Here is a 23,470-nt window from a genome sequence, read left to right as displayed (position 1 = left end):
CCCTGATACTTTTGCATTTCTGAAATCATTGTGGCTTTTACAGTTGTGGATATAAGACACAGCCCTCTATGTCCTCTGTAACTTCTGCATTGCAGTGACCAGCAAAGAGAAGTGTCCTGGGTGGGGATCAGTGGCTGGTACAGGGAACAGAGGGATCCAGAACCCCACCAGACTGGCTGGAGAGGAGAAGGAAGGCTGGATGGAGGCTGCAGGGCTGCAAGGGGCTCTGCTGGGGCTGGGGCTCCATGTTCTCCTCCTGCCACAGCCCCCTGGGGCTGGGCACCCTCCTGGGGAGGGCAGGGACGGGACACCCAAAGGCTCCTGCAGGTTTGCAATGCACAGAATTTCTTTATGTTGTCATGTGCAAAATGAAGTTTGTGGAGCCTTTCTCTTTGAGGATTTATGGCCAGAGTTCCTCCAGTCTTACTCACTGAAATGGATGAGCAGCTCTAGATGAAACTTTCAACAGCTAATGACAGCAAAGTTAGTCAGAGGCAAAAACCTAGCATGAAGAAGTTCAGCCTAAGTGATTAAATTTGGCAAAGTTTTAAGACAGCGAAAGAGAAAATCTTAAAAGGGGAAGTTTTGGATGACCTTAATGCAATGCACTGCAGCCTGTGGTGTCTGCAATAGGTTATTTCCAGAGCATCTGAGCCTCTTCCAGTAGTGCATTAAGCAATGTAACTAACATCTGTCACGAGGTTCATTTTCCCTCTCATCTCCTCCCTCGAGGGAAATTCTCTCATTTCTTAACCTCTGCTGGACCCCCACTCAATAATGTTCATTACCTCAAGAGAAAAAGGGAAAGCCTATCAAAAAGAGGGGGAAAAAAAGAAAAGACATAGATAATAGATCTAAGATTCAGCCTGCTTTGGTGACATTTTTAAAGTGTTTCTTGCCAAGCCAAACACTATTTTTAAAAGGATTTCTTTACCTGATATTTAAGCATAGAAAAGGAAAGACAAATTAAAATTATTTTTCCTTCACCCATGATTATGCAGCAATTTATCAACAAAATGAAACACGAACATCTGACTGGGATTATTTATTATACAGTAAGGCATTTATTTTTTGTTCACTTCACCAGGAACAGTGTCTCTGTTATGGCTAGTTAGCCATCTGTGTCCAAAGAGCTTTCAGGAAAGGATTAAACTGTCATTTGTTTTATTTCCTTTCATGAAATAACTCTCCTAACGGGGCTGGGGCAAGACTTGGGTATTGCTGGACTTGCTACTTTAAGATGGCATTTAAAGGAGCACCTGGATCTTCCCTAGAGCTAAGGCAAAGCAATGTAAAGTTAGGGGGTTGTGTTTGTTCTTTTTGCTCCTCACACATGCAGTATCCTACTGGAAATGGCACAGATCAGGCAATGTCTTGGGCAGAAGTAGAATTATCCATGGATTTATTTTTTAAAATCTGATTCATTCACTTCATTCCATAAGCCAATAAGGGTTTAAGCACTGAGAGAATGTGCAGCTAATCAGGGCTGGAGGCAGGAGGCTGACAGAAATAACCCTGGGATGCAGAGGTGTTCCACATCCCCCAGGTGCAGGGGATTCCCAGCCCCACGGCACTGGGGCAGCTCTTGCCAGCCTACAACTGCACAAGTGGGCAAAAAACTACTGGCACTTCTTCCCTGCAAAGAAAGAGCAAAAGAAGCCACCTGCTGTGGAGACAGTGCCCTCAGCAAGAGCAAACATGGGAAAATATACCATGTGAGCCCCTGAGTGCAGCTCTGCAGAACACTCCAGCTGGAGCTGCTCTGGCACAGCAAAGTGCAGCCTTGCAGGAGAAATAAAATACTGACATCTATAGGATGTTCAATATTTCTAGCAGCTACAATAGGAGGAGACCCATAAATAATATCCATTCTTCACTAAAATTTTCTGCATTTGATCACATCAAGAGCCATTTCAGATTTTCTGCCCATCAGTGTTCAGGTGCTACTCACTGCAGCCCCAAAATCGCTGTGTCCTGCCTGGACTGGCCTGCAGGACATAACCCAATTTTGTACTACTTAATTAATGGTTTGTTTGGAGGTTTTTTGTCTTTACTTAAAGCTAGGATTAAAAGACATACAAAGGAAAGAGACTTTTTTATGTTTGGGCTTGTTTTTTTACAAAATTTTATTAAAAGTATAGAATGCTTAGCAACACTTCTAGCCACCAGCTAGAAGCAAGTAAAAGAGTCTTTTAAAAGCTAAACAGTTTAATAGAGAAATAACACTTATATTATTTATACTTTTTATTTAATAACTAAATTTTTATGACTTTTAATATGGTACTAACTGTTTAACTAGAAACTACTACTTGAAACTACAAAGAAGGGAGAAGACAAGTACTGAAAAAGATAGTGCTTAAAATATTTAATTTTGTTTTATACCTACTACTTTATTATAAAAACCTTAAATTTAAAACCTTTCACCATGTGACCCTGACCAACAGGAGCATCCCCTGATCAATCCCCAGGCAAAAACAAAAGCCAAGGAAGAGGAAGGACACCCTCAGCAGCCAGCATTTTCTCAGCAGCAATACAATTATGATGCAGTTAGACTGTATCTGTTTACATCCCCAGTTTGAAATAATCTTTTCCTTATCCCCCTGCCTTAACTTCCCTAACATTCCACTGCCATGGTGTCAGGGAATCCTGCACTGTAATGGGGCTGCACTAAAGAGCTGCAGGCATGGCAGAGACTGGAATTCCCAGTTATACAGGAAAAACATTTCATTTTCTGCTTTGGGCTGAAAATGCCTCTTCTTGGAAAGGATTAGGGTTTCCCAGTGTTCAAGAGGAAGACCTGGGATGATGAAGTAGTTAAAATAATTTCCTTTTTAATGGCTATTTTGCAGCCTTTTTCCTTTCAACTTTGAGAAAAGCTTTGTGCCTTCCCTGTTCACAGAACCCTAAAACAGGCAAGGTGATACCAGACAATCCCTAGGATTCTTGCCATGACATTTGCTCAGGGGAGCTGAGAGAAGATGCAATTGCTTCCTGAGAAGCAACAAGATTGCCACAAGCAGGGACAACGTCAGAATTTGGTTTCTTTGCTGACTTACACAGTGTCCCTTTGTCTGCTTCTCCCCCATCCCTCTGCTACTGGGAATCTGCTAAAACACACCTGTGGGAAGTCTGGGCTTCTAAATCTGTGCCTTAAATGTCCCAACAGTTCCCTAACTTGTAGAAGGTTTATTTCTGTCAGGTCCTTAATCTCAGTTTTTCTAGGAAAATCTCTGCAAGTATCTTCCACTACAGGACATGCCTGAGCTAAAGAGTTTCCCCCCCCCTCCACCCCATGAAAACTGAATGTTCTCCAAAAGATTAAGATTTTTAGATTTAAAATTCTTGTGTTTAGGCTGAAATTACAAGCTAATAACAACAATCATGTCATTAAGTCTGGATGAAAGGTTTTGATCATGGGGAAAGTACATTCCAACACAGTTCAAATGAAAAATCTCAAAGGTTTGAGCCTCTCCCTCTCACACTCCACCTCCTCTCCCCCTCCCTGTGCTTCTGCAGAAACACAGTGCAGAAAGAGCTGGAAAAAGCAAGGAAGAAAAAAATTTTCTCTCCAGAATGCAAGCAAAACAGTAACAAGATTTAATTATAAAAAGTACTTATTTTCTGCACCAAACACATTTTGGTTTCTTTTCCAACAGGCTCCAGCTCACAGTAAAGGTCTAACACATGAAGGCAATTGTAGCTTGTATTTTAGGAATTTCCATGATTTTAATGGATTGCATTGATGAGAAATGCATTTGTGCACTTTGAACTGCCAGTAACAATGTTGTTGTGGGATATACTTTGAATAATTCCTTTGCAAGAAGCATGATTATATATTCATTAGAAATGGAGAGTCGTTCTGGAAGACCCAAGCTTCTAAATTAATGGCATTTCAAGAAAGAAGGTGGCATAAATTCAACATACTGATTGTCCAATTCATCTTCCTCTCAGATAAAATATATCATTGCTCTCTAACTGCAATTCCCATCCATGCCATCCTCTTCATCTTAATTCTAAATGGTCTGCATTTATTGAATCATCTGTGGTGCACTGCACAATCCTCACCCTTAATTGCACGGATATTTTATTTTTGGAACAACACAGCTCAGCAACAGGCTTCATTTTTCTTTTCCTGACATAGTCTCTATTAAAGCAAGGCATTTAGAAAAGCTCTGTGAGCAGGGAGAGAAGCTGAGTTGCCCCTCCATGGCCAACAGCTCGCTGCTAATCACAAGTCAGCCCCAGAGCCCCGTGAGCAGAGCAGTGATTAAACTGTGCCTCAACAAAGCAACCTTGTGCAGAGCCCTGCCGAGCTCCCAGCACAAACCTCTCCCTCCTGTTATGATTGGTATTCCCCAGATGTTTGACTTCCAGCTCAGCCCTGGCAGCCCAGGCTCTGTGGCTGCCATTCAAGTCCCAGGCTCGAGCAGCTCCAGTGTTTATTCTGGTAATTTACACTTTGTGATGGCCCATGGACAGTTATGTGCTTGGTTTTACAGCCCCCACTTCAAACCAAGCAGTCAGTGGTAGACGCTCCCCAATTCCATCACTGGCAGGAGGCCCTGCATTATCAAACCCTCTCTCAAGGCAAACAAGCCAACAAAAAAGAATTATTTGCTTTAGAAATAATAATAATAAAATGCCTAAAATCTTACTTACTAGGAAGTCTTCTTCACAGTACACCTTGCCATTGACATTGTAGAATGCTTTTCCTCGTAGTCTTCTCCCTGTTGAAGCACAGGACCATCAGGATTTTGTTCTTCATTCCCAAACCCAGCTGTTCATGATGCAAAGTGAAAAGCACACCCACTCTGTCTTTGGGGTCTGTTCCTGACCCCTCTGTTCCCTGAAGGACCCTCCCAAGCTCCTGGCTCTGTCTGGCCTAACCAAACCAGGTACCAAACTTCGCCTTAGGGACCAACTAAATGTCACCTTTAAGCATGGATTATGGAACCCAGTTGATAACAGTTCCTGAAAAACGTGCAATCTAAGCTCAAAATTGATTTGGGGGAAAAAGGCTCCTTTGCAAATTGAGACAATTTTCTTTCTTGGCAGGTAAAATCAATCCCAGCAGGCTCACATCCACTGCAATCAGCAGCAGCAGCAGCTGTCTCCAAAGGATTACACAAAGGATACTGCAGATGGATGCTCCTGCCACCCTCAAAAATGTTCATCATCAGTGCCACAGCAGCTCCCTGAGACACCAAAGGCACACATCACAGAGGGAAGGGCAGTAAAATCACACAGAAAACGAGAGATTTTGTATTCAAGTTTTAACATTTTCCATTTCATTAGCCCATGTGTAACTCAACTGCCAAAGCCTGTGACAGTCATTAACTGAGGGCTCCCTTTACAGTGAAGAAAGGCACAGCAGACTCCAGAGAGTCCCAACAGAAAGGATTCAAACCAGGAACTTGAGAACCACCAAACCCACTCAGTTTGCAGATACAGCACATCAGAGCTGTCTCACACCAGAGCTGCTTCACCAGTGTAAAAGCAGAGGGAGAAGGGAACCACACTCATCCCAACCCACTCATCCCTGCTCTGCCAGGGTCCCACTGGCCAAAGCTCCCCTGCTCTCTGCAGCCCCAGGGACAGGGCTGCCTCAGGTGGGCCAGCAGTGACACAGGACAAGAGGAACTCACAGTGAGCACATTCCAGGTCACTGCTGGAGCATCACTCCATGGAGCCAGCCTGGATTCTCCTCCAGCTCCAGCAGAGCACCACTGATCTCCACACAGGGTTGGATGCTGGCTGAGCCAGCTGGCCAGCATGGAGGGGCAGGAGTGCTCCCCACGGTTTCCATAAACAATGTTGAGGAAAATATGATTAATTTCCAGTGTTTGAAAGCGCCTTTTGCACGTTGCCACTGTGATGTGATCCTGGGAAACAGCGTGTGGCACAGAGGAGCTGGGATCTGTGCTGGTGCTTTTGGGAAATCACATGCTGCATGTGGCTGTCTGGTGGTTTTACTGTCCTGCTGAGGGAAATGCCTCTTTTGTGTGCACATTCTTGGGCTGTGGGTCTCACGGGCTCTTGTCTCCATACTGCTGGGAGGTGGAGTCAGCTCTGTTTGTCTTTCCAGCTGCCCGGTGGCTCTGGAGGGGACCAGGACCCTGCTGACATGGGCAATGTGCTCATCCCCTCCCAGAGCCTTAGGTAAACCTGGCCATGCCCTGAACGAGGCACAGGGCTGGGACAGCAACCAGGGACCTGGGGGCCTCTCTCAACTGATGTGGGAGCAACCCCATCTAGATCTTCCCTCCTGATAGTTAAACCCACAAGGGAAAGGTAAAGTGTATGGAACAAAGGGAAAATAGGAATGAGGCCAGAATGGCTTTGTAAAGGACATGTTGTTCCTGTCAGACACAGCCTTGGCACACAACTTGTCTTTAGCTGGTGGATATGAAGTGTCAACCCAGAAGAGGGACCTGCCTTGGATGTGATGATGCAGCAGCTCCCCTGTGCTCCCCCAGAGCTGGGAGTTTGCTGCTGGGGAAAGAGCCCTGACCACACACACACACACACACACACACACAGAGCACAGACCATCCCCTGACACACACACATACACAGAGCACAGACCATCCCCTGACACACACACAGAGCACAGACCATCCCCTGACACACACACACACACAGAGCACAGACCATCCCCTGACACACACACATACACAGAGCACAGACCATCCCCTGACACACACACAGGGCACAGACCATCCCCTGACACACACACAGACACAGAGAGCACAGACATTCCCTGACACACACACATACACAGAGCACAGTACCAGCCCCTGAACACACACACAGGGCCAGACCCACCCCTGACACACCACACAACACACAGAGCACAGACCATCACCGCTGACACACACACAGGGCACAGACCATCCCCTGACACACACACACACACAGAGCCACAGATTCATCCTGACACACACACAGACACACACACACACACACACACAGAGCAACAGCAGCACAGACCATCCCCTGACACACACAGAGCACAGACCATCCCCTGACACACACACACACACACAGAGCACAGACCATCCCCCCTGACACACACACACACACACAGAGCACAGACCATCCCTGACAACACACACAGGGCATAGACCATCCCTGACACACACACAGAGCACAGACCATCCCCTGACACACACCACACACACACACACACACATCAGAGCACAGACCCATCCCCTGACACACACACACACACAGAGCAACACCATCCCCGACACACACACACAGAGCACAGACCATCCCCTGACACACACACACACACAGAGCACAGACCATCCCCTGACACACACTCACAGAGCACAGACCATCCCCTCATCCCTCTGCCAGGCCCCATTGTCACTGTCCCCACCAGCCCTGCACTGCAGGGTCCCTGCTCTCTGCCCACCCCACAAGCCCAGCACACAGAGGTGCTCTGCCTGCTTTACCTCTGCCACCTCTGCACCACACTGCATTCCCAGCACATCACCTTTCAAAACTGAGGGAAAATACCATTTCCCCCATTTTTATGTTGAAGAAAACAAGATACCTATTAGGGAACTGACTTGCCTGAACTCATAAAGCAGGCTAGCAGCTTGCTCACATGATAATGACTATTACTAGCAGTGATTAATGAGATTGTCAGGCCTTTTACTGTAGAAGAATTTCATTCAGGGACTATACAATAATTATCTCATAAATAAGAAACAGCAAGTTACCACCCAAACAACCATGGATGCCCACATGGGCTTCTACATCCTGCATTTCAGAAAGAAGGGCAGAAGTGTACATTGCACTGCCCTCCAGAAAGGCTGACTAAATGACAGCCCTGAACATGGTCAGAGCACCCTGACAGTGCCTGGGTATCATGTGCAAACTGCAGTGGAGAGGGAAGGGCTGGGAATTGCAGCCAGGGAGAGAGGAACCCTGAGGAGATCAGAGCTGGTGCCCCCAGCCCAGGGCAGCAGGGTGGGTGCAGCACCTTCATTTTGGGATGCCTGCCCCAAGCTCCAAGGGGATTTCACCCCTCAAGATCCTGGAGCAACTCGGGGACCTGCACAGCACCAAGTTCTGTGTAGCTGTAATCTGTTACTGTCAATTAGGCAGAAATGATGAGTTAAACCCCCCCTGATGTTTCTTCAGCCAGCTGAACCAAGCACCTGGCCAGCCAGGGAAGGGAACATCCCCCTGCCCACTGGTACAGGCTCTGCTGCTTGGCTCTCCTGTGAATGGCAGCGTCTAGCCAAGCCTGGTTACTATTTGCTTTCATAATATTGAAACAAAAAAAGTCAAGAGCTTCTGACAAAACGTGATGCAACTTGCTGGCGGCTCATTAGAATGACAATGAGCAGCCTAGCAGAGTTCAGCAGTGTGGGTTTCACAAACACTGCTCTTGGTCCCTCCTGCTCTGGATCCCCACCTTGGCACGCCTGCCCTGCCAGACCAGTTTGCAGCAGCAGCACTGAGGAAGCAGCTCCATTTCACCCTGGCAGAGCAGCAGCACAGGGAATGAAAGGGCAGGGAATTCATCCATCCCACCCTGGGCAGCATTTGGGGAGAAGCCCTTGTCCCCTGAGTGCTCTTCAGCCTTGCCTTCCCACAGAGAACACTGCAGTGACAAACAGGTAACTTCCATTCCCTGACCCCCACCTTGGAGGGGAGTGAGCAGCAGGCCAAGGGAGCCCCACCACCCGGGCTGGGGGGCAGAGACCTCACAACACTCCAGCCAACAGTGCAAACATCCACGAGATCATCTAGCAGATAATAAAATGAAAGCTAGAAATGACTCTGTCCCAAGGACTGATCACAACGGGTGATTCACAACAAACATCCAAAAGAATGCAGGTTTGTGGAACTCTTAAAAAAAAAAAAAATTAAAGCAGAACCATCTCTAAGTTTTTAACAGTGGTTTAGACATTTAACCGGTTTATAAGACTCTATTATATTTAAATGTGTCTATATCAATTACTTTTGACACAATTTTTATCTCCTACATGTCACAAACTAAAAGGAAGGAATGGGAGAGCTGTTCTTTTATCAAAGGATTCAAGTCAAAGGCAGCTTGCAAAAGGAAAAATAACCCCCAGTTGACACAGGCTGTCCACAAGTATTCTCCCCAGTCTCCACAACACTTTGCTGGGTGGTGAAAACACACCAGCCAGGAAGCCAAGATGGAGTAAAACTTTTCTCCAGTGCTGTTTCAAATGCTGCTCCAGGCCCCCATGGAACAAAAGGTGAATGAGCCCAGGTTTTACAGCCTTGGGGACATGGCCCAAAAGAGCACTGGAAGCATCCTGCCCCCTCCCCTCTAGCCTGGAAAGCACCTTCTGAGCTCCCCCTGAGTATTTGCCTGTGGGGAGGCCAGTTTATCAATCACAGCCTTCAGTGGAAGATGTGCTGTCTCACACAGGATGGATGGAACTGGATCAGGGGCTGATACCCCCTCTCCCTGTAAGACAGGAGATAGGAATGTCTCACTGTCACAGCAGGGTTATTAGACCTAATTACTGCTTGCAGCCTGCTTTGAAGTTGAAAAGTGCCAAGCATTATTATAATATTTTAAGTACTTTGATGATTGAAAACACACAACCCTTTGGTAATCATGATTTAGTGGTAGTGTAGAGTAAGCAAGTTCATGTGAGAAGCCTGCATTGTCTCTGTGCCTGACGCTGCTCAAACACAAACAGCTCCCCTCTGACATCATGGGAATGCTGCAGCCCCAGCCCTGCCTCCCAGATAATGCCTGCAGCATCCCAGAGATCACCAGCGTGCTGGAAAACCCACAGCAGAGCACCCCCTCGCCACCAGCATCCCTCTCCTGTATTCTCAGCAGAGATTTGCCTCTTTTAACTCCATGTGGGAAAGTTTCAGTGTTGGAGGGGACAAAGAGTGAAGTGACTGATAATGTCCTGCTATTGCTAATGGCACAGCTGTGTGGAACAAGGATTCTATTTTAGCCACAAAATGTAATTAAAACTTCCCATATGGAGTGCAATCCAAGAATTTAGTTGTAGGTACGACTGCTAAAGACAGGAAATTCATTACAGCAGAGCTAATTAACAGTCTGAACAGCCCCAGTTAACACTGTGGAATATCACTTCAGTGGCTGCCATTCCTGGACATGGTTGTGCAGGTAGAGAGGTGCAGGCAGAGGGGTGCAGTCTGTCACAGGCAGGACCAGCAGGGTGGCTGTCCCTGCCAGAGCCCCTAGCACAGCCATGCCCTGCTGGGAAAGGGGCACCCAGGAGCTCCTGACTTGTCTCACAGCAGCAAGACACATCCACAGCATCCTTCTTTAACAGCTCTTTCTAGAGGGAAAAAAACCCCTAAAATTCTCACATTGCTTCTCTCTTTGAGATTCCTCCTTTTTCCCGTTTAACAAACTGTCAGTGTTAAGGCTGATGGGGACAGGCAGTGAGGATCCCTGGCTCTGGAAGCTCTGGTCCATGACTTGCCCAGCTTCCTGAGTGCAGCAGCCCCAGCTCTTCATGCCTGGCTGACCAAAGAACTGTGTCTGTTTTAGTTAGCAATATTAAACATGGACCTAATTGCTTGTTAACTGCTTCAGATGCCATCTCAGCAGTGACTGTGATACCAGCACCAGTTCTCATCTCATCCCAGCACCTTCAGTGGCATTTTCCAAAGCCTTCAGACTACAGTGCTGTGTAAACACACACACAGAGGATTAATACACAACATTTGCTCAAATACTTCCCAGCTACCCTAACAGTGAAGAAAATCCCCCAGCACACACAGCTCAAGGGCAAGTGAAACCTCCAGAACCCAAACCAGTTCTCCACAAACCCCTAGGGGTTGGACTGCTACTATTCCTGAGCAGTGGAAGCTAAATTTTAAGTCACCAGATGAGTCCAGGGGCTGACACTTCAAGAGAAATACCAAGTTTTACAAACACAATAAATAATTGAAAACATTAGGTAATAACAAGCCATCACTGCTACCTCCTCTGCCCAGACACCTCTGACTAAAACTGGAGCAGAATTTCACCCAGGAGAGTTGTTTCCTTTTAAGCAGAAGGTTCGCCTGCCTAGGAATTGAAGATGTGCCAAAAGAAAACAAAAGCTTCTATTACTTTTTCTTTATTTGTTCCCATTCTTTCTTTACTCACATGTGAGTTTGGACCTGCAGTTCCTCATCCCTCCCTCTGGTTACCCTGCCTCTCTGCACAGAGGTTTTCTTTCCACAGGGAAATGCCTCTCCACCCATTGCGAGCAGGGCAAACCGAGGCTGCTTCAGCCTCTCAATAACTGTTAATTAAATTTTTCTCCTCGGTCCCCTGCAGTGGATGCACACAAAGCACGGAGCACAGCTCTGCGTGCCGGGGTCCCGTGGTGAAGCTGCCACCACAGCCAGGGTGCCAGGAGGGGTCTGAGCTCCAGCCCAGCCTTGGAGAAACTTCCATCCCCCCCCTGCCACAGCCCCCTCCCCTCGTGATGCTCAGCCTTTGTGAAAGAAAGGGTGAATTTCTAGGGTTTTCAGGGGTTTTAAGATAGGGGATGAAAAAAAAAAAATCAATGCCAAATTCCTTTGAATAGAAGATACTGCATGTTGGCAGAAGCCACTTTTCACAGACTCCAGCCGTTTGAAATCTGAAACACTAAAAAGTGGCTACTGTGGATGTGCTGTATTCTTCTTTTCAAAGCAATCTGGCACACTATTTTGCTCCCCTGTTCCAGCACCCAATCCTGCATTCCTTTCACGATCAGACTCCCATTGACTTTAAGGAATGCAGGATTGGATCCTAAATGTGTGCTTTACTCACACAATAGCTCCTCATGGTTTGGATCTATTGAGAAAGGCACACTTTAAAAACCATTTGGAATTGCAGGCTCATCCACCAGGCCAGAATGCCTGCAAAGATCTCCCATTATTTCAGGAAAAATGCTCAGTGTCTGGATTGCACACACACACACACACACACACACACACACACACACACTCACACGTTTTCCTGGTTTCAAGCTGCAGGCACAGCTTAGCTTGAGATGCATCAAAATATTTTGAGCACTGACCTGATAGCTCCTAAAGAAACCACGTGTAGTTTTAGGCTTAAAAAAAAAAAGGGCAAAATTCATGGGGAAAAAAAAAAAAAAAAAGAAAAAAAGGCACCAAAGCAAACATATAAGCAGCTGAATCTTAAGGTCGGTTTTTCAGAGAACTTTTGTAAAAGCCTGTAAAAGACCTGCACTGGCTAAGACAAAACAGAGCCTTGCACTGCTATTTTTGAGGATGCTGTATATTGAGTTACGAGGCTATTACGATGCAAATCTCAAATGTACAAGCTTTTTACTCGGCCATAAACACAAAACAGTATACATTGTCCTTTCAGAAGAAAAGGTTTGCTGCTAAAATAGCAGAAGCCCTACGTAAATAACCAACATTCTTTCTGCCTGAGGTCACTGACTTGGCCTATTCAATTCCAGGCTAGTCTGGGATTTGACAATCTAAGCAGGGGAGAGGCCCTTTCCTTTTTTTCAAAAGAATGCTGGGATTTTATTTGAAATTTAAACTCTTGCAAACAAAAGGTGGCATCGTATGTTGGAGGCCTATGAAGGTGGAGTACAGGATGTGTATTGTTTTCTCCCTTTACATAGGTTCTTTCAGGAAAGAGTATTCAGTCTGTGAACAGATTCTAATAAAATATTATCTTCAGATAGGCAGACACAGCAAGATATGAACAAACACGTTAAAGAGACTAGGAGATTAAATTTCAAGAAATATTGATTTGGAAAAAGCAATAAAAATGTTTAAAATAATATTTTAAATTATTCAAAATAAATTATTTTCAAATTAATAATTGGAAACCATTCTCTAGTTTAAGTTCCTATAGTAATTCATATTTGTACACCAAAACTGAGCTCTTCAGTGCAAATGACAAAGTCAGCATTCATTCTCACTCTCCATCTCGTTGCTCTGCCCTGGGGAGGCAGATGATAGTTAACTGTTTTCCCCCCAGTTACCATTGCCCAGCTCCTACTTGGACCCTGACAAAAGCACACTCTTGTGTGATACAATGATCATCTCCCTCTGGGCTGCTGTCCAGGCACACTCTGCCCTGTGCAGCCCCTGGGGAGGAGGCAGAGCTGCCCAGGTGCCACCCTGGCACAAAGGGCACTCTGTACTGTGCACCCACCAACATGTGCTACAGTCCAGGTGGACACACAGCACTCTGTCATTCTGCAATGTTTGTAGCACAAGATGAACTCGGGACTCTCCTCTGCAGTTTACCATAACCTGCCATGATGTGGAAGTGAAAAACTTCATTATCTTCCCTGGGGTTTCTCTGTGGCAGCCACAGCATGGAAGGGAACAGCTCTGTACCCAGTAGGTGCATCCAGCCACCCGGAATCCCTGCACCCCTGCATCCCTGCATCCCTGCCCCCTGCATCCAGCCCCCTGCATCCCTGCCCCCTGCATCCAGCCCCCTGCATCCCTGCATCCCTGCATCCCTGTATCCTGCATCCCTGCATCCCTGTATCCTGCATCCCTGCATCCTGCATCCCTGCATCCAGCCCCCTGCATCCTACATCCAAGCCCCCTGCATCCCTGCATCCTGCATCCAGCCCCCTGCATCCCTGTATCCTGCATCCCTGCATCCAGCCCCCTGCATCCTGCATCCAGCCCCCTGCATCCCTGTATCCTGCATCCCTGCATCCCTGCATCCAGCCCCCTGCATCCCTGCATCCAGCCCCCTGCATCCTGTATCCCTGCATCCTGCATCCCTCCATCCCTGCATCCCTGCATCCTCCATCCTGCATCCCTCCATCCCTGTATCCCTGCATCCTGCATCCCTGCATCCTGCATCCCTGCATCCAGTCCCCTGCATCCCTGCATCCTACATCCAGCCCCCTGCATCCTACATCCAAGCCCCCTGCATCCCTGCATCCTGCATCCAGCCCCCTGCATCCCTGTATCCTGCATCCCTGCATCCAGCCCCTGCATCCCTGCATCCAGCCCCCTGCATCCTGTATCCCTGCATCCTGCATCCCTCCATCCCTGCATCCCTGCATCCTCCATCCTGCATCCCTCCATCCCTGTATCCCTCCATCCTGCATCCTCCATCCCTGCATCCCTGCAGTGCAGACCCCTGCAGGACCCAGACCATTGCAGCCCCAGGTGGGTGCTGAGGGCACATTTCTGCCCCAGCCTCGCTGCTTGGCTGCAGCTGTCAGCCTCCAGCAGGATTATGTAGATGGATAGCTAATATCTTTTGTTACCTTGCTGGAAAACCCCACCTTTCTTGGCAGGGTATCCATAATCTCCGTGCCATGTTTACTCTAGTGTGGAATTCTCTCTTCCTTTCTGTCTCCTCCTACTCTTTGGTCAGGTTATTTAACCAAAAGGTTGCCCAAAGCTGCAGGGACAAGAAACTCTCTGACCTCTGGCACTCTGGCAAGGTGTTCCTGTGTAGACTCTATTATAAACTTAGCAGATACTTTCAAGCTTCCATATAATTTGCTGAAGTTTAAATTGGCAGATGTTTCCTTTCTCTCCCACTTACATATTTATTCTATCCCATACCACCCATCAATTTCAGGGTTAACACACAAATTATTTCCACAGAGCTCTAACAGAAGAACTTATGCTGAAAAAGGGTTTGCAAAAACATAAGCCAAATATATGTTTAAAAACAGAAATGCAATTGCCTGCATTGATCTAACAGCTACTTCAGATCTACATATTAACATATATCTTAAAATATATTACTTAACAAGCCAGCAAGTGGCAAAACAAGAAAATGTAAGAAAAAAAGCTCCAAGTGTACTTCAATTTAATGTTTTTCCCCAAGGGGTGGGTATATAAGTGCAAAGAACCCCCACCAAACCATGAGAGGTCTCCCCACCACTGGGGAGCTGGGAGGGCAGGGGGTACAGCTCTTCCCCCAAGGTAGCTTCCACTGTGGGGAGCTTTCACCATTCCACCACAGCCTCGTGCTTGTTATCAGCAAAGAATTCCAATTTTCCATCTGCTGCCTGTGAGCCAGGACTTAAAAAGATTACTTGTCTTATCTGACTATCCCAGGATCCAAGTGCCAGCCCATTCTATGGCAGAGTAAATCCATCTCCAAAGTGCAGCCCAGTCCAGCAGGACACTCCTCCCAGCAGCCTGGCTGGCCCCTACCCCTGTGTCAGGGTGGGTGGCTCTCATTCAGCCTCCTGCAAGAGCCACCACAATGTCAGCAACAAGGATCCAGCCATCCTGCCATCCTGGCTCCAGATCTGGCCACCAGTGGAAGTTCATTGGGAAGGAGCACTGCAAACAGGGCTCACACAGCTGCAGTGTTCCCAGGAATAACCTCTCAGCTTCCAGCAGCCAGCACTTAAGGCCTCTCTGCACCACAGGTTGCATCATAACTATTATGTTTAATAGCCTCACTGGACCAATTCTGCTCTAATTTGTCTAATTTCTCTATGAGATCATTTATATTTTTGGCCTCCATGCTGTCCCTATGGCAGAGTCCCACAATTTCACTGTGTATTGTATGAAAGGTTCCCTTTTTTCTTTTCAGCCTCTGCTGATCTCAAGCTTCTGTTGCATCCTAGAGAACTCAGCAGCCTCTGCAGTCATCACCAGCAGACTAAAGAGCTCTGTAAGTCTAAGTCTGGAACTTCAGCTGCACCTGGATGTGAATGGGATGCACATCTCCAGCACAACTGGTATTTTGTCTAGCAGCATTCTGAGACTCTGCTCAGGTCTTCTTTGTACAACACAGGCATGGACACACACACACTCACACACACATGGAACAGAGTCCCTGAATCAAAGTTCACACTGTGTGATCTCCCTGAGGGACACAGGACCAACCTCCTGAGTTCTGCACTGCCCCAAGCTCCTGAGCAGCCTTTGTGAGGGGTGAGCTGCTGAGAAACACAACGGGAGGCAATTCCTATGGGAATACATCCAAAAGATGCTACTGTATTCCAAAAAGACTAAAGGAAGAAAAGAAGGAAGAAGAAGAACAAAGGTGTTTGGTCCTCAGTGTGATGTGAACATTCAGAGCAGGAAGAAGCCACTGGAGGCTCCAGCTGACAGCCAGCAAATGCTGGGTAAGGCTGTTGGACTGAGGTTACTGCAGAGCCCTCACCATCACTACCAGGTTCGTTTCTGCAAGTCATTATTCTCCACTGAGGTTCAGGCTCAGCTAGAAGTCCCATCTTAGCCAGGCTCTGAAGCAGATGAAGGGAAATCTGAAATCTGAATGTCATCTTTGCATGGAATGAGCTGCAGCATCACTCTCAGAACATACAAACAAGGAGTGGACACAGCCCAGTCCTGTGACAACACGCAGGAGAGCCTTGAGGGAGATGAGCAATTTCCCTAAACTCTCTCCTGCAGTTGTCTCACAAGAACAAGAATGGATTTGCAAAGTCGGTGCTTCCTGGGTGTGAGTCAGCAGCAGGGTGAGCAGTATCAAAGGGCCCTGCTGCTGAACCTCCCCCAGCTGCAGGGCTGGGGCTGAGCCAGGTCCATGCCCAGCACCACCAGCACCCCCTGTGGTGGGGGGAAACCAAGCTCACAGTGCACAGTCCTCCTTCCCTTGAGATAGATCCTTGCAATAAAGTGAGATTGTTAAGATCCATGGTGCCTAGAAATGACATCTTGAGCAACAGCTGTAACCCCTTCCTTCACGGGACAATGGGAAAATGTGTCAGGGAGTGGTGCTTGGGTCCAGAAACATGAAGAAAACTGTCAGAGGATAGTACACAGTGAAAAAAAAGTTCAGAATGACAGAGTATTAAAGCATCTGCAAGTCCTGAAGGACATTCTTTGGGTTTAGATTATTTAGCTGTAACTTTGAAAGCTCTGCACAGAGAACAACTCTCCTGGTGAACAACTACACTGATGTTAATAATGTTTTTTCAGATTTATCCTGGGTAACTTGGAACAAACCCTCCCTAGGACCTGAGATATGTGTTTTAGACAATATTCCAGTATTCTTTGCTGTAAACAAAACACAACTGAAAATAATAGCTGTACTCAATTACTGTAATGGTCTGGGGTTTTCTCAGCCAATTTGAAATCTAATCAAAGATCAGCCCTCCTTGGGCTGCCCTTGATATTTGTGCTGACCACAGCTTCCTGCAACAGGTCACATTAGTACTAAACCCACAAGCAGCTCCCAAGCCAGAGGGTTGAATAGGTACAGCTCCTGACAGTACACTCACTTCTTTTGGCACTCAGGTACAATAAAGATATTGTTCCTTTAATGCTTAGCTTTCCTTTTAAGAAGCATGTGAGGTTTCAGCCAATTCTCCACAACGATTAGTTCAGGATGAATGTACTTAACTCAGGATTCAGCTGGAAAGAGCCCAAGTAGATGCAATCAATTTTCTGCTAAATCCACTTCCTTCCTCTCCTCTCTACCCAGCATGAGACATCAGCTCTCCACTACAGCCACTAGTGACTAAGACACTGCAAACCTCTGCCTTCAGCCATGCTCCTATCAAAGCTGGTCACTCCTTCTGATTTCCCCTGATTTTAGGGTTTTGCATATCCTGTTCACTTGCCCAACATTTGGGCTAGGAGGAAAAGGCTCTAGAAGCAAATATGAAAAAGCAGCTATACAGCAAACCACAAGCATCAAATGCACTGGCTCCTGTGACCCCGAAGTTATTCACTCACAACTGCACAGGATCAGCTGCACAACTTCACTGATAAAGGACTTTCCCCTTTGTGCAAACTGAGCCCTCCTCCAAGTTTCAGTGCACAGGCACTGTATGATCTGCCAGCTTCTGTGCTGCCATCTCTGTGTGTGAACCAAGTTATCTTCACCATCATCACCTAAACCCCAGCAGCACCAGCTCCTCTCCCTGAACGAGCCCCAGTGCAGGGCCCAAACCAGCCCACTGTAACAGGGATGATTTGCTACTTGAATCTAAACAGGGTAATAAAAAATAACATCCCTTCAAAAACAGGGCTTAGAAAACATGATCTCTGGCTCTCACCTACATACTTTCTGAAGAGATTAAGTAGATGATTTCCAGCCTTATTTTCCCAAGTGCACACATTCTGCTTTGTTAAATAACTCATGGAATCAGCAGAACAAGCCCTGGTGGCTGTGTGTTCTTTGGGCTTTCTTCCCCTAGTCCAAAATTTTGATCGTGCTCCCCTACCAGTAAAAAATGCTTGCACATGCATTTGAATACATGTACATTTATATATTTATAAGTTCTATACACCCACTTGTGAAGTATTTTCTCCCTGCACCCTGAAGGATCATCTTGAACACTTTTCTGGGGAGCCTGCACCCCACTTTGGAGACTGCTGCTTTAAAGACCACTGCACTGTTAATATAGATTCAGCAAATTGTTTCCATGGGTCTGAATTTACACTGCTGTGGTTCCTAAGGTCAGTAATCCACTGACTCACTCAATAAAGTCTTTTGCTTTACTTTCAGGAAAAGTTTTGCAGGCAGTGCAGTTGAAAGAGTGGCAGTGCAGAGTACCCAGGCAGCCAGGGGAGTTGTGTGACTGAGGTTCTGTCACTATATCTAATTTAATGTCAGGACATAGCACACTTGTGTTTTAGAGCACACTGACAGGCAACTGCTGAGATGCAACAGTGAGCAATCAAAAACGACTGCTAGAAGACTGCTTTTAGATATGCACTAAATCAGACACCTTTCCCTCTGCACAGGCACAGCTAGAAGAGCTGGAAGCTGTTGGTTGGTGGCTGTGTGCTGGCACCACCCCAGCAGAGCCAGCCCTGCTGGCTGCAGTCAGAGCACTGCTGATTATGCTTACAGCAGATAATTTAAAAGTGACTCTCCTCCAATTCCCTGCCTGTTTCTTGCCTGGCTCAACATTCTCTTTTACCACTACTCCAAACACAGTTCAAGTTCACAGGAGTTTGGTAAGCACATGGTTAATGCTGGAAGGTTTTAGGTTAAAAAAAAAATCAGCTTGGGGGCTGTGGAGAGAGGAGAAAGGACCAAGCCTACCGGGATATCCAGAGCTGGGAGTGCTGTGGAAACTCTTCCTCAGCTGTGGTGGCTGCCTGGCCCAGGCTGGGCTGCAGGAGATGGAGGAGGGAGCAGCAGGGATGGCAGGGCAGGAGCAGCAGGGATGGCAGGGCTGGAGCAGGAGGGATGGCAGGGCAGGAGCAGCAGGGATGGCAGGGCTGGAGCAGGAGGGATGGCAGGGCAGGAGCAGCAGGGATGGCAGGGCTGGAGCAGAGGGAGCAGCAGGGATGGCAGGGCAGGAGCAGCAGGGATGGCAGGGCTGGAGCAGCAGGGATGGCAGGGCTGGAGCAGAGGGAGCAGCAGGGATGGCAGGGCAGGAGCAGCAGGGATGGCAGGGCTGGAGCAGCAGGGATGGCAGGGCTGGAGCTGAGCCACCCCCCCGGAAGCAGTAACAGCATGTAAGGAGGTGCACAGGGCCGAGAACAGGAGCACTGGGTTTTGTGCACCCATGAAAGGAGCCTGTGAGACAATAAGAGCAGGACAGTGCTCAGAGGAGTGAGGGAGCCCATCACCAACAGCCATCACTGCTGTGCCACCAGCACCCCATGGCATGAACGGGCAGAGGAGGGGGAGGGTCTCCATCAGATTGGAACCTGGTTCTCCAGGCCTGCCCCTAACACCACCAGGCAGAAAGCACTCATGGGGGATTTTGGCTTTACAAGGCCCCAGTAACCTCAAAAGCAATGGAGGTTCCCTTGGGGTTTTCAACCCCATTGCAGAGGCCATGGTGGACAAACAGCCTCCTGGGCACCTTCCTGCCCCAAAATGCCTCTCCCAAACAGCAGCAGGAGACCAGAGCACTTGAAAAACCACTGGTCAGAAGATGCTTTGAGAGGGTGAGCAGCACTCCCTGTCCCCCAGGCCACTCCAGTGATGTCACACACAAACACAAAAACACACCAAAGCTACACCTTCACCATCACTTGGCTCTGTGGGACACAGGACAGAGACTGAAATGCTCTTGTCACTTCATTGTAAAGGGTGGGTTACTCATCACCCAGGAACAGCCATTTTGTGGATGAAGTGCTGAAGGCCCTGAGCACCCACAACCCCAAAACACTGGTAGGAGGTTACTCTGGCCCATGACCACAGGACACAACCTGCTCCCAAGTGCCCAGTATCCATGAGAAATGGAGCGAGTGCCACATGCGTCCAGCAAACACTGAACACCATTCCCAGAGGAACCTCACACCATTCCCAAAGGAACCTCACACCATTCCCAGAGGAACCTCACACCATTCGCAGAGGAATTTCACACCATTTTCCCCTCAATCCCTGTGTACCCTAAGCCTCCAGGGATGGTTGGGACAGGTGAGAAACACGAACTCCACCTGAAGTTATCACACTTCTGCTCTCTTCATTGCTTGAAGGAAATAATCCTCATTAATTTGAAGCTAGGAGAGTGGGTCAGCAAGAGGGGGCTGTTTAGGGGACAGCCCACACTGATTTCCAGCCCAGCATCAATAGCACAGCACAGGATCTCAGCTCCATCAGAAACCAGACCTGGGAACTGCCAGAGGGAGACACTGATCCCTACAAAGGGAGAAGCACTGGATATGGATGGACATGTTGCTGGATACTGCTGGGAACCAGGGAAAAGCAGCCTTGAAGCCCTGGATTTCTCAGGCTGCTCAAGGACAAAGAATTATAACAATGATTAAACACCTGCTGGAGATGTGATGTTTTGCAGAAAGCATGTTTTCAAAGAGGTGTTGCCTTCTTGGACCAATGAGCCTTTTCTATTCTGTTTTGCACAAACTACCCTATATAACTGTAGTGTTTTTTAAATAAAGCTCTCTTTTGCTTCTCCATTACATGAAGAACTATGTTATATTGTCCTTTTTGCCTCTCTCCCATAGCCTCAAATGCAGCATGGGCTGACCACTGGTGAGGCCACAGGGGGTCTGCTTCAGGCTTCTTTTCAGAAAGCATTTACTGTACCTAGCTCAAGACTGTGGGAAGTTTGCAAGCATGACAGTTGCTTATTTTTACTTGCATCAGCTCAGTGCAGTGTGTAGGGTTCACACTGGTAAAATAATAGGAATTTCACAACAAAACGATAAAATAATGCCTTACTGTTTCTGGCATGGTGCTCAGAATCAAAGCCATATTGCAAAATTACATGTTTTTTTATACAGTCCAGGGAAGAGACTCACCTGGGGCAAACCACAGGATTAGTGTCAGTGTGATGGAAGCAAGCTCCTGCTGCCCAGCCCAGAGCTCACACTGCCCTCCATGAACTCAAGACTACCCCAGCACTAACTGAAACTGGATTTGGCCAGGAGTGATGATAAATCTAGAAAGTCCCAGAAGTTTTGGTCAAAGTTGAGATTTTCAGGAAATGAGATATTTATTGGAAGCAAGGGAAAAAAATAGCTTTCTGGCCAAGATTGAATTTACTGAGTTTCTTCCTGTTCTGTGTTTTAAGGGAGTAAAGCAGTGAGGGGTGGTTGGAAACAAGAGCTCTTCATTACCTGGGTTAAAACAAGCTAAAATTTCCTGAGCAGTCCAAGGAGAGGAGGAAACATCCACTGCTGGTAAATAACTCTCACCTGTAGAAGTGAATTTACCAGAACCCAGCTGGTCAGACTGTAACAATAAATTTATAAGCAGGCAAAACATTCAGGTCATGTCAAATACCAGGGGTTACTAAAGCCCTTTCCTTGGTGCCCAAGGCCAGCCCATTGCTGCTATAAACAGCCAATCCTCCCGAGTCCTCTCATTTAAATGAGAAAAATTTATGGTTGTTTATGTAGGCTTCACGCCAAGCCTGTTTCTCTGATAAGCTCCTCTGGTGTATTTGTGTCTCACATCCGATTTAGAGTCCTCTGAATACTGGAGACAGCATTCCTTGGATACTGAAAATAAATTAAAAACACAACGCTGGGCTTGGACAGAGGAATGGGAACGCTTTTGACGTGGCCCAGGCACTAAGGGCTCTTGGGAGCAGTGCTGGGAAAGCAGGCTTCTTAAAATCTTGCATTAGTCCATTTATTTAATGATATATAATCCTCAAACTGGTCCCCCATAAACTGTAAATACGCATTATTTGAGCAAGTAATTAGTTTCAGTAGCATGCAGTAGCAGCTGTATGGTTTGGCTGCCAGACACTGCAAGTGTTTCCTCCAGCAAATGCATCTATTGGTGATATAACAATAATTACTGAAAGATTTAAAAAACTTCTCCCTTCTCTGGTGCTTTCACCTCAGATCTCCATATAATTTCAAGATATTGGCCAGGTGAGGGAGGAGAGAAGGGTTATGACCACATGGGCCAAGGCAGACAGGTGAAGTGATCTGAGGGCAAGGAAATGCAAACGGAGCAAAACTCTGTCCTCTGCCTCACTGGGCTCATCCACCCCTTGGTGGCCACCAACCTACCAATCCTCTCAGTAAGAATTTCTCCTCTGTCATTTGCCAATATCCTCTGCCAGAAGAAAGCTTCAAACACAGAGTGTTGAAGTCTGCAACTGCATATTTTATAAGTGTGAAGACAAGCTTCACCAAAAAAAAAAAAAAATCCATATTTTGTTTTGTACATGGCAAGATTCTTATGGGAAAGAGGTTTTCTAGACCCACAAGAAGTCAAAGCATCCTTAAGGTGAAGAGTGGCAGTAGAAATCTTTGATCTGTAAAATGAATTTGCAAGGTAAAACGCAGGCTGCTTTCTGATGAGAACTTTAATGTGTTTTCAGGCCATACAACTCTCCCTGGAAATAAGCAGTTAACAAGAATTAAGGATGAGTTTGTAACCCAGCCTGGACAGGGGGCATGGCTGAGGAGCAAAGCCCTCCTGTCGACAGCACAGGAGGTGAAGGCAACAAAAGCAGCAAAACCCAGATTTCCTGATCATGCTGTGTCCTCTGCTCAGAGCTGCAGTCCTGGTTAGGCTGGGCTTGCAGAGCTGGCCTGGAGCTGGCCTGGCAGGAGGGGAGGGGACCTGTCCCTGCACTGTCACCAGGGAATGACAGCAGCACGTCCAAGACTAGAAACAGCAGGAAAAAGTAACAGGAATGAGAATAAAAAACTGTAAGTTCTGAGAAGGAGCTTTGCTGGTGAGGAAGAACAGACTGAAGTTTCCATGGCTGCAAAGTGGTGTAATCCTGCCTCCTTGATATGGGGATGATGAACTGCCAGCAGTCCTTAGACACTGGGAATTCCAGGAAAAGCAAAAGACTCTCATAACAAATCAAAACAGGAAATTACCAGGGTACAGCAAGACTTCAAACAGTGCCAGAGGAGCTCACTATATTCTGGAGGAAAAGGTACTGACATGCAGTTAAAATCTTGACTAAAGTCATCCATTGTGCCTGAGATGGGAAACAAAAGATGCCCACACAGAAATAGTAAGAAAGTTTGAATTCCTCAGTAGCAGAGCAGACACATCAGAGCAAATGCAGGCAGGAAAAAGAAAAAAGACAGCACATGGGGAATGGAAAACTTCCCACAGGATGCATAAGAGACAAAACTAAAGTTCGAT

The 23,470-nt window shown here is 47.0% G+C and overlaps 1 protein-coding gene across 1 annotated transcript in view; it reads right to left on the bottom strand.

Moving 5' to 3' along the window:
- The window catches only part of WTIP (WT1 interacting protein), an 82,195-nt gene that overhangs the window by 19,961 nt on the left and 38,764 nt on the right, over positions 1 to 23,470 (bottom strand). The window contains exon 3 of the mRNA XM_079316203.1: positions 4,660 to 4,727. Coding sequence (XP_079172329.1) covers positions 4,660 to 4,727 — 68 coding nt within the window. The remainder of the gene's footprint in view (positions 1 to 4,659; positions 4,728 to 23,470) is intronic.

This window comes from Erithacus rubecula, assembly GCF_903797595.1.
Source record: "Erithacus rubecula genome assembly, chromosome: 12".
Lineage (NCBI taxonomy): Eukaryota > Metazoa > Chordata > Aves > Passeriformes > Muscicapidae > Erithacus > Erithacus rubecula.
This window is presented reverse-complemented; position numbering and strand designations above follow the sequence as displayed.